The 12,602-nt window shown below is 34.9% G+C and overlaps 1 protein-coding gene across 1 annotated transcript in view; it reads left to right on the top strand.

The window, feature by feature from the left end:
- The first annotated feature begins 11,311 nt into the window (after positions 1-11,311).
- Positions 11,312-12,602, top strand: part of LOC116270319 (dynein heavy chain 6, axonemal-like) — a 58,956-nt gene continuing 57,665 nt past the window's right edge. The window contains exons 1-2 of the mRNA XM_031655385.1: positions 11,312-11,592; positions 12,108-12,477. Coding sequence (XP_031511245.1) covers positions 11,485-11,592; positions 12,108-12,477 — 478 coding nt within the window. The 5' untranslated portion in view covers positions 11,312-11,484. The remainder of the gene's footprint in view (positions 11,593-12,107; positions 12,478-12,602) is intronic.

Here is a 12,602-nt window from a genome sequence, read left to right on the forward strand (position 1 = left end):
TAAAGTTCTACTCTTACAAATTAATAGTTTTAGGATATTACATATTTCTTCTATATCCTTATTTATTTTTTGTGTATCAGACATATACAAATCCTGAAAATCTGTTTAAAACTTTTCATTATAATTATGCTTTAAATAAATTTCTTCTTGCATTTCTGGTGGTTTTTCCTATATATAGTAGCTTCTATACTGTATGGTTTATGACTACTTATTTGTTTATTTATTTATTTATTTTTGAGACAGAGTCTCACTCTGTCGCCTAGGCTGGAGTGCAGTGGCGTGATCTCGGCTCACTGCAACCTCCGCCCCTCCAGGTTTAAGCAATTCTCTACCTCAGCCTCCAGAGTAGCTGGGATTACAGGCGCGTGCCACCGGCCCGGCTAATTTTTTTGTATTTTTAGTAGAGACGGGGTTTTACCATCTTGGCCAGGCTGCTCTTGAACTCCTGACCTCGGGATCCACCCACCTGTACCTCCCAAAGTGCTGAGATTACAGGCATGAGTCACCACGCCCAGCCAGTTTATGACTGTTAAATCATCTTCACAAAGCATGTCGTTTATCGAAACGTTATAAAAATCTTTAAAGTACTTTTAACTTGCCTGATAAAAACTAACTTCTGTTTCTTTTGTGTATGTATATTTGCCAAGTTAATTTTTGCCCATTGCTTTATTTTTTATATTCTCTTCAAGTGTGCTTCTTATAAATAGCGTAATTCTGAATTTTGTTTTATAACTCAGTTAATAATTATCTTTTAAAAAGAAAAATCAGTTTGTTAACTTATAACAATTAATGCACTTTTTTTCCATTTCACCTTATATTTTACTTTTTCCTTAAAGTTTTTGTCCTTATTTTTGCTCTATTGATTGGCTGATCTTCAGTGACCTCCCTTTTTTTTTTTTTTTCACTATGTTGATTTTGGGAGTTTTATTCTACTTTTAAATTTCTTTAATGATAATCTTCCCTCTCCTGATTCTCACAATAAAATGTATTTATCTGCTATTAAGAGAAAACAAAATGTTTATCCTCTAACATGCCATATTCCTCCATAGCATTTCCTCAGGCCAATAAAATGAGATCTCAAGAATGGTGTTGCTTTCTAATTCTCCCCTTCTCCAGAAATGAGATGTTGGAACAACCGAACTCCCACTCCCTACTCAACAGTTAGTCTTCACTGAGATAGCTTAGTACTTTCAGTTCTAGACTATTACTGAAATAGAAGTATGTCTTTTCTTTATTTTCAGTGTTGGGGGCTATAGTGCAATGGTGATCATAGCTTACTGCAACCTCAAACTCAAGTAATCCTCCCACCTGGGCCTCCAGAGTAGCTGGGACTATGGGCGTGTGCCACTATAGCTAGATTTTTTTTTTTTTTTTAAAGATGGGATCTTGTTATGTTGCCCAGGCTGATCTCTAACTCCTGGCCTCAAGTGATCCTTTCAGCCTCCTGAATAGCTGGGATTATAGGCATAAACCACCACCTGGTTGTATTTTCTGTTTTAAAAGTCCTTATATAGCACATAAATTACATACTCCCAGAAAGTTCATCTTCATCCATTTAGCTATGTAGACAGGAATGAGAATATAATGTTTACAACATTGATTATGATGTGAGACTGCCTAAGTTCAAAATCTGTGATCTAGCCATGTTGGAGAAACAAAGACTGAACTTAACCTCCTTCCATAAACAACTAAATAAAATAAAGGAAAGAAATACTGGTGGGGTACATTGGTTCATGCCTCTGTAATGCCAGCAATTTGGGAGGCCAAGGCGGGTGGAGTGCTTGAGCTGAAGAGTTCAAGACTAGCCTGGACAATGTAGTGAAAACCCATCTCTACAAAAAGTGCAAGAAAACTAGTCAGGCATGGTGGTGCACACCTGTGGTCCCAGCTACTCAGGAGGCTGAGGTGGGAGGATGGCTTGATCCCAGGAAGTTGAGGCTGCAGTGAGTTGATCATGCCACTGCACTCTAGCATGGTCAACAGAGTAAGACTATTTCTCAAAAAGAGAGAGAGAGAGAGAGAGAAAGAGAAATAAATAAATACCTTCAGACACTGATTAGCAGGTAGTACAGGATTATGATTCTGGAAATAAGGGAAACAAGTGAGAGAGAGGATTTCTGCCTGGGGATAGTTTTTGGACTACAAATATGTACAGGGTGGGGGAACTGGCCTCAATAAGTTGAGGAAATGGCTGAAATTTTTAGGGCAGAGTCCTATAAAGAAGGAAGCTATGAAGAAAATAAAAAGCCCCAGAAATCTGCCCTGGGGTCCTGTGACTCTGCTTAGTAGGCTGAATGTTCGTAGGGTGAAAGTTCACAAAGATGAATTGGAACCAGTACTTGTAAGCAGAACAATCTTTAGAAATCACCAAGTTCTGACTGCCCAGAGTGGAGGATCTCAGTGATTATACAAGGCATTAATGTGGACCCCGAATGGGTAAACCTTAGCAATAGAGCCAACTATCCCTAAAGGAAAGTCTGTTTTATACCTACCCTTCCAAAGATTAAAGATAGACCTCAAAGAGATCAAACTGATCTGCATTTAATTACCTGAAAAAATGAAAGACAACACTCTTTAAATGAAAACAGCAAAAATCAGATATATAACATGCAACATTGACAATGCCTGATTTTCAACCAGATATTATTAAACATGCCCAGAAACAGTAAAATGTGACCTACAACTGAGAGAAAAAAAATCAATGGAAACAGAAATGACAAAATGGGGCTATCAGAAAAGGACACTAAAACAGATTATATATTTATGTACAAGTATTTAAATGAAAACATGAACATAACAAATAGACAAATGAAAGATATTTAAAAAGAGCAAAATAGCAAAACTTAAAGAGATGAAAAATACAATACAGTCATCCCTTTGTATTTGTGGAGGATTGGTTTCAGGGCTCCAAGGATACAAAAACCCACAGATACTCAAGTCCCTTATGTAAATCATGTATTTACATATAACCTACCCACATCCTCCTGTATACTTTAAATCACCTCTAGATTACTTTTAATGCCAAATGCAATGTAAATGCTATGTAATTTTTATATGGTATTGTATATTTTTTATTGTTTTAATTTTTTAATTGTTTTTTAAAAACACTTTCCATTTGTGGTTGGTTGAACCCATGGGTGTGAAACCCACAGACATGGATGGCTGACTGTATCCTAAATGAAAATTTAACTTGATGAGATTAATAGGAGATTAGACACTGCAGAAAAAAATCTGAACTTGAAAAAATAGAAATAGAATCAATTTTCCATAATGGTTGAACTAGTTTACAATCCCACCAACAGTGTAAAAGTGTTCCTATTTCTCCACATCCTCTCCAGCACCTGTTGTTTCCTGACTTTTTAATGATTGCCATTCTAACTGGTGTGAGATGGTATCTCATTGTGGTTTTGATTTGCATTTCTCTGATGGCCAGTGATGATGAGCATTTTTTCATGTGTCTGTTGGCTGTATGAATGTCTTCTTTTGAGAAATGTCTCAAAATATCCTTTGCCCACTTTTTGATGGGGTTGTTTGTTTTTTTCTTGTAAATTTGTTTGAGTTCTTTGTAGGTTCTGGATATTAGCCCTTTGTCAGATGAGTAGATTGCAAAAATTTTCTCCCATTCTGTAGGTTGCCTGTTCACCCTGATGGTAGTTTCTTTTGCTGTGCAGAAGCTTTTCAGTTTAATGAGATCCCATTTGCTGCTATAAAGACACATGCACATGTATGTTTATTGCGGCACTATTCACAATAGCAAAGACTTGGAATCAACCCAAATGTCCATCAGTGACAGATTGAATTAAGAAAATGTGGCACATATACACCATGGAATACTATGCAGCCATAAAAAAGGATGAGTTTGTGTCCTTTGTAGGGACATGGATGCAGCTGGAAACCATCATTCTCAGCAAACTATCACAAGAACAGAAAACCAAACACCGCATGTTCTCACTCATAGGTGGGAACTGAACAAAGAGATCACTTGGACTCGGGAAGGGGGACATCACACACCGGGGCCTATTATGGGGAGGGGGGAGGGATTGCATTGGAAGTTATAGCTGATGTAAATGATGAGTAGTTGGGTGCTGACGAGTTGATGGGTGCAGCACAGCAACATGGCACAAGTATACATATGTAACAAACCTGCACGTTATGCACATGTACCCTAGAACTTAAAGTATAATAATAATAAAAAAAATAAAAAAATAAAAAAAATTAAAAAATAAAAAAAAATTAAAAAATAAAGTAAAAAATAAATAAATAAATAAATAACAGATGTAGGTGAGGTTGCAGAGAAAATGAAACACGTATAGACTGTTGGTGGGAATGTAGGTTAGTTTAGCTACTGTGGAAAGCAGTTGGAGATTTCTCAAAGAACTTAAAAAAGAGCTACTTTTTAACCCAGCAATTCCACTACTGGGAATAGACCCCAAGGAAAATAAATTGTTCTACCACAGAAAAAAAAAAAAAAAAGAAATAGAATCAATTACAAAGGAAGCACAGAGAGGAAAGAAGACTAAGAAATCAAACAAAAGCAGAGCCTCAGTTGTCTGTGGGATAATACCAAGTGACCTATCACATGTGTAATTATAGTTCCATGGGAAAAGAGAAGGTGGACGGACAAAAGATATCTGAAAAATGATGAAATAGTTTCCAAATTTGATGAAAAGTATAAACCAATAGATTTGAGGAGCTCAATGAAATTCAATGAAAACAAAAAAGAAAACAATGCCCAAAACATAATAAAATTACTGAAAACCAGTGAAAAGGAGAAAATTGTAAATGCAGCAAGACCTCCTCCCCAAAAAAAGATAAAGAATGATAAACAGAAAAATAAGAAATTTCACAGACTTCTGGTGAGAAATTATGTAAGAAAGAAGGCAATGGAGTAACATTTTTAAAGAGAGAAAAATCTCTTTGGATTTTGTGTATCTAACAAAGGACTTGTATCCATCATACATAAGGAAGACCTCTTACAAGACAAAGTACCTATAAAAATACAAGACAACCCAATAAAAAGTGTGCAAAGTATTTGATCAGACATTTAATGAAAGAAGATGACAAATAGATACAATCTGTGCTAAACATCACAGTCTTCAGGGAAACGTACATTAAAACTCCAATGACAATTCACTATATAGACATTGGAATGGCTAAAATTAAAATACTGACAATATCAGATGTTAAAAAAGGTATGGGGAAACTAGAAGTTTCATACATTGCAGGTGATAATGCAAAATGGTACAGTCACTTTGGAAAACTGGCAATTACTTTTAAAGTTAAATACTCACCATTTAATCCATCAGTTCCATTCCATATTATTCACCCATGAAAAATGAAAGCAAGTCCACACAAAGACTTGCACCCAAGTGGTCAGAGAAGCTTTATTTGCAATTGCCAAAACCTGAAAACAATCCAAGTGTATATAAATAGGTGAACAGATAAGAAAAATTTGATATATATTTGATATATTCATGTATTAGAATAGCATGCAGCAGTAAAAAACAAACAAACAAAAAAAACAAAAAAAAAAACACTACTACATGCAACAACTTGGATAAATATCAAAAACATGTTGAACAAAAGCCAGACACAAAGGAGTACCTACTATGTGATTCCATGTACTCATATATGAAACTTGACAAGACAAATTTGATCTATAGCAACAATAACTAGACAGATTGTTTTCTGAAGCCAGGGATGGGAGGAGATTGGGATGGGTCACAAGGCATCTTTCTAGGACGGTGAAGTTTTCTATATTTTGTTTATGGAGGTAGTTACAAATATATATGAGTGTTTAAAACTCATCAAAATGAACAATTAGCATTTTTCTATATAAAAATTATGTTTCAATGCAAATGATTTTTTAAAAAACCTAGCTGTTCTGTTTACTATTTGAAGGAAGGTATTAATAGAGATATCCTGTCTGTACCATAGTTTCCTCAAAGGTAAGTTAGGGATAATATTATTACCCTACCTAGAATGGTTGTGGAATTAAGTTAATCATTGCAAAGCTGTTTCTTAATTTTATTTTTTGTCTTTTTGAAAAGTTTTATTGCAAATGAACAAATGCATCATGAAATCTTTGCCCATGCCTATGTCCTGAATGGTATTGCCTAGGTTATCTTCCAGAGTTTTTACAGTTTAGGGTTTTACATTGTTGTGTATATTTATATTGTTGTATGTATTTATAGGGTACAAAGTGATATAATGATTTATGAACATAAGGAATAATTAAACTAATTAACATAACCATCATCTCAAATACTTATCATTTTTATGATAAAGACATTTGAAATTTATTCTCTTGGTGATTTTGAAATGTGCAATACACTATTATTAAAATATTCACCATGCTGTGCAATGCATCTCAAAAAAAAAAAAAACCCCCCACACACAAATCTTACTCCTTCCATCTGAGGCTTTGTACCCTTTGACCATCATTCCATTTCCCCCACTCATAGCCTTTAGTAAACACCATTCTCCTCTCTTCTTTTATGAGTTCCACTGTTTGAGATTCCACATATAATTGAGAATATGTGATATTTGTCTTTCAGTGCCTTGCTGTGCCTAGCTTATTTTATTTAGTGTGTCTTCCAGTTCCATCCATATTGACACAAATGACAGATTGAATTTCTTCTTTAACGCTGAATAGTATGTTATTGTGTACATATAATACATTTTATTTGTCCATTCATCTCTTGATAGACAGGTAGTGTCCATAAGTGTCCATAAGTGAATAGTGCTAAAAGGAACATGCAAGTGCAGATATCTCTGACATACTTGTTTCAGATCTTTTGGGTAAATACCCAGAAGTGAGATTGTTGGATCATGTGGTAATTCTATTTTTAGTTTTTTGAGGAACCTCCATACAGTTTTCCAAAAGGGCAGTATGAAATTATATTCCAAACAACAGTGTTCAACTGTCCTCTTTTCTCCAAATCCTTGCCACATGTACTTTCATCATTTTGATAATAGCTATTCTGATAGGTGTAAGGTGATGACTCATTGTGATTTTAACTTGAATTTCCCTAGTGATTAGTGGTATTGAGCATTTTTTTTTCATATATCTGTTAGCCATTTGTATGTCTTCTCTTGAGACATATCTACTTTTTATTGGATTGTTTATTTTCTTTCTGTAAAGGTATTTGAGTTGCTTATAAATTATCCCCTTATCAGATGTATAGCTTGCAAAATATTTTCTCCAAATTCATAGGCTGTCCCTTCAGTCTATGAATTGTTTCCTTTGGTTTGCAGAAGATTTTTAGTTTGATGTAATCCTATTCATCTCATTTTGCTTTTGTTGCTTGTGCTTTCAGGGTCATATCCAAGAAATCATTGCTTAGACCAACATCATGGAGCTTTGCCCCTGTCTTCTTCTAGAAGTTTTACAGTTTTCAGTCTTCATTTTTTAATTTTTAATTTATTTTTATTATATATTTTTTTTCAATAGTTTTGGGGTACAAGTGATTATTGGTTACATGGATAAGTTCTTTAGTGGTGATTTCTGAAATTTTGGTGCACCTATCAACTGAGCAGTATACACTGTACCCAATATGTAGTCTTTTATCTCACATCCCCCTCCCACCCTTCCCACCTGAGTCCCCAAAGTTTATTATATTGTTCTTATGCCTTTGCATCCTTATAGCTTAGCTCCCACGTATAAGTGAGAACATATTATACTTGGTTTTCCATTCCTGGGTTACTTCACTTAGAATAATGGCCTCCAGCTCCATCCAAGTTTCTGCAAAAGACATTGTTTTGTTCCTTTTTTATAGTTGAGTAGTATTCCATGATGTGTATATACCGCATTTAATTTACCCACTTATTGGTTGATGGGCACTTAGATTGTTTCCATATTTCTGCAGTTGTAAAATGTGGTGCTATAAACGTGTGTACCTGTGTCTTTTTTTAACTTTTAAGTTCAGGGGAACGTGCAGAACGTGCAGATTTGTTACATAGGTAAACATGTCAAAGGAGTTTGTTATACAGATTATTTAATCAGCCATGTATTAATCTATTACTTATTTTTCCTTACTCTCTCCCTCCTCCCACTTTCCACCCTCCAGTAGGCCCCAGTGTGTGTTGTTCCCCTCTATGTGTCCATGTGCTGTCATCATTTAGCTCCTACTTACAAGTGAGAACATGTGGTATTTGGTTTTCTATTCCTGCATTAGTTTGCTAAGGATAATGGCCTCCAGTTTCATCCATGTCCCTGCACAGAATATGATCTCATTCTTTTTATGGCTGCATAATATTCCATAGTGTATACATACCATGTTTTCTTCAGCTAGTCTATCATTGATGGGCATTTAGGTTGATTCCATGTCTTTACTATCGTGAACAGTGCTGCAATGGATATATGCATGCATGTGTCTTTATAATAGAATGATTTATATTCCTTTGCATATATACCCAGTAATGGCATTGCTGGGTCAAATGGTAGTTCCATCTTTAGGTCTTTGAGGAATCGCCACACTGTCTTCCACAATGGCTGAACTAATTTACACTCTCATCAACAGTGTATAAGTATTCCTTTTTCTCCACAACCTCACAGGCATCGGTTATTTTTTGACTTTTTAATAATCGCCATCCTGACTGGTATTAGATGGTAGCTCATTGTGGTTTTGATTTGCATTTCTCTAATGATCAGTTATGTTGAGCTTTTTTTCCATGTAATTGTTGGCTGCATGTAGTGACTGTTCATGTCCTTTACCCACTTTTTTATTGAGTTGTTTGATTTTTTCTTGTAAATTTGTTTACATTCCTTATAGAGGCCGGATATTAGATCTCTGTTGGATGACTAGTTTGCAAAAATTGTCTCCCATTCTCTGGGCTGTTTACTCTGTTCATAGTCTCTTGCTGTGCAGAAGCTCTTTAGTTTAATTAGATTCCATTTGTCAATTTTTGCTTTTATTGCAATTGCTTTTGGCATCGTCATCATGAAATCTTTGCCCGTGCCTATGTCATGAATGGTATTGCCTGGGTCATCTTCCAGGGTTTTTATAGTTTGGGGTTTTACATTTAAGTCTTTAATTCATCTTGAGTTAAATTTTGTATATGGCATAAGGAAGGGGTTCAATTTCAATCTTCAGCATGTGGCTAACCAGTTATCCCAGTACCATTTATTGAAGAGGGAATCCTTTCCCCATTGCTTCTCTTTGTCAGGTTTGTCGAAGATCAGATAGTTGTAGGTGTGTGGTCCTATTTCCGGGTTTTCCGTTCTGTTCCCTTGGTCTATGTGCCTTTTCTTGTACCAGTACCAGAAGGTTGTTTCTGAGCTATTTTTCAAAGAATCTGTTCTGAAAGTTCTGTTTATTCATCCTCTTTCTGGCTGCTGCTTATCCTGGGTGTATTTATATTTCCTGAGGGTTTTGGTAGCTTCCCTTTATATGGTTAAATAAAATACTCTTTTTTATTATTATGCTTTAAGTTCTAGGGTACGTGTGCACAACGTGCAGGTTTGATACATAGGTATACATGTGCCATGTTGGTTTGCTGTACCCATCAACTCATCACTTACATTAAGTATTTTTCCTAATGCTATCCCTCCCCCAGCCCCTCACCCCCACAAAGGCCCCAGTGTGTGATGTTCCCCGCCCTGTGTCCAAGTTGGAAATCATGATTCTCAGCAAACTGTCACAAGGACCGAAAACGAAACACCACATGTTCTCACTCATAGGTGGGAATTGAACAATAAGAAAGTACTTTCTATTGTTTTTATTGTAAATGAATTTTATCAAATGCTTATTCATTACATCTATTGAGATAATCTTGCAGTTTTCCTTTAACCTTGTGGGGAGTTATATTAATTGACTTTCTAAGGGTAATCTCACATCCAAATTGATACATTTACCTTACCGGCATGTGCATACACATGCATACATATTATTTTTAAGGTTTTTGTATTTATGTTTATAAGTGAAAGTTATCTATAATTTTCTTTTACCATCCTTATCTGGTTTTGGTATCAATATGTTGCTAGTGTCATAAATGAAGTTTGGGTATATTTTACCTTTTTATATTCTCTTGGTTTATATGAGATTGGAATTATTTCGTTGTTTGTGATATAAATATGTATTTTAAAATTTGGGGGGCATTTGATTAGTATCTGTATTGGAGTCTAAATAGTTATGTTTACTCAGTCTACTGACATGATCATTCTTGGTGCACCTTCCATGTGCCAGGTACATTATAAGTCCATTACTAAATTATTTTATTTGATCTCCAAAGTACAGATGAGGACAATAAGTTTATTAGAATAAAGCTATTTGCTGAGGTTCATGCAGTTAGTAAATACTGAGGCTGGTTTCAAAAATAAGTTTCTCTGATTTTAAGGCCTCTTAATATAAACTCTATGGCAAGGAGACACACACATACCCCATAATAAAATTTCTGATGGATTAACAATGGTAATCTCTCGGTAATGGAATAATAGTTGACCATCTGATAAACTTTTCCATCTTATAAACTTTTGTGTATTGTGATTTTTGCATGAACATTTATTTTAATATCACATTAGACACACACATATATGAAATTAATTCAAGGCTGTGAAGATTAAAAATTGAACTGACTTTCATACCAAAATTACATAAAATTATGCAGGCATACTCCTTAAGAGCTCTTGAAACATGAAAAAATATGACAAAATTGTAATTCCAGCACAGAAATGCAATTACTTCAAGCATTTTATGGAGTAATTTATATACACCTTTGAAAAGTATAGAGGTTATAAATATAATAGATATAAGTATGGTGGAAAATAATGAGATCTGGAATCAATTTGGGTTTGAATCACAGTTCTGTAACTTACTACATTTCTGATCTTGGTACAATAAATCCCTCTAAGACTGAGTTTCCTCCTGTGCAAATTAGAAAAAAATACTTAATTAGGAAATATGCTATCTGAATAAAGTATGATCATGTACCTAAAGAACCTATCAAATACATGCTCAAAAAGTTGTAGCAATTCATTAGGCCTCGCAGCCGTTCTACATTGTACAGTCTATGGAACTGTGTGCCATTTATACTTACATTTCTTCAAAAATTAGTTAGTCTCACAGCATTTACTTTATTTTAGTGTCTTAATAGACTAATATATGATGTTTTTATTATTGTGGGATACATTCAAGTGCCTTTTGTTAACAGTAGAAGGATTTGGTCATGTTAATGCCCCAGTACTTAAATAATGCTTAGAATTATGTCTAGATTATAAGTGATATGTTGATTTCAGGCTCTGTGTCCCCAACCATAATCTGCAGCTGCTCAAATTGTAATCCCCACATGTTGAAATGGGGGCACTGGTGAGAGCATTTTATTTTTTTGAATACAATTTCCTCAAAAATATCTAAATTAGAAAAAGAGTACTTAACAATTTCTCAGCTATATTCTGTTGTAACCCATCACCAGATCCATATTTCAGAAGAGCAAATTGCCATATTCCAAGTTCTTCATATTAAGTTTAGTCAACTAAAATCATCTATGAAGTTAAGTATAGTAAATAAAGACACTGCTTTAACTAAATTCAGAGATAACTTGGAAGCATGTATCAGTGGTCTACGTGTTGATGTTAGCAATTTAAAAGCCAAGGTAAGTTTTTAGGTTTTTTCGGATTTTTTAAATTAAAAACTTGACCTTAGTCTCATAAGTCCAGGCATTTGGGTATTTGCTTTCAGTGGAATTTTGGCTAAACAATTTAATACAAGTATTCTTAAACTGGGATTCACAGACAGAATTTTGGTGATTTGTGAATTTGAATGGGAAGTAAAATTACATCTCCATTTTCACTAATTTCTAACTGGAACTTAGCATTTTCTCAACTATGAGTGAATGTAGGGAACAAACAGCAGCATGGCTGGTGACTTTTACCATAGGCTTCAAGAGACTGCCAAATGGGCTCATGGCATAAAAAGGACTAAAACCCCCTGAAATCTTTCTGGGCCAGTCTTTATCTTTGTCTGGGCAAAATGGTAATGATAGTTCCAATTTCACTCACTTATCAGGTAAAAGCCTAGATTATGTACTAAAATGCTTTCACTGCCAGTAAAACAAGTATGTTCTAGACATACTGATTTCTCTTAGAAAGTCCTACTCTTATTTTTTAGATAAGAACTCCTCTTTTGTTATGTGCTGGTACTCAAGTGTCAACGGCAATGGAAATGATCCAGACTCTCTCAGGGGAAGCTGCAAGTTTAACTAACAAAGCTAAAGCATATTCAAGCTATCAGGATTGTTTCAGTGATTCTCAATCTCATATGCATTCTATTAATGTGGAAGAAATTACGCAGATTGTGCTTTCAGAGATCTCTGACATTGAATGTGACTTGACTTTGAGGAAAAAATTATGGGAAGCACAAGAGGAGTGGAGGCAAGCCTCTTCGGAATGGAGGAATTGTTCTCTTCAAAGTATTGATGTTGAATCAGTACAGAAAAATGTTTCAAAACTGATGCACATAATCTCGGTATTAGAAAAAGGTAAAAATGTGTTTCTCAAATTTTCCCACCTAGATCTATGTACCAAATGGCCTTTGGACATCAAGAGCATTGTCCTTGGCTTGTTTCTTTACCTGTTCTCAGGGGTTGACCATTATGGCTAGAGC

The sequence above is a fragment of the Papio anubis genome, chromosome 1, assembly GCF_008728515.1.
Source record: "Papio anubis isolate 15944 chromosome 1, Panubis1.0, whole genome shotgun sequence".
Lineage (NCBI taxonomy): Eukaryota > Metazoa > Chordata > Mammalia > Primates > Cercopithecidae > Papio > Papio anubis.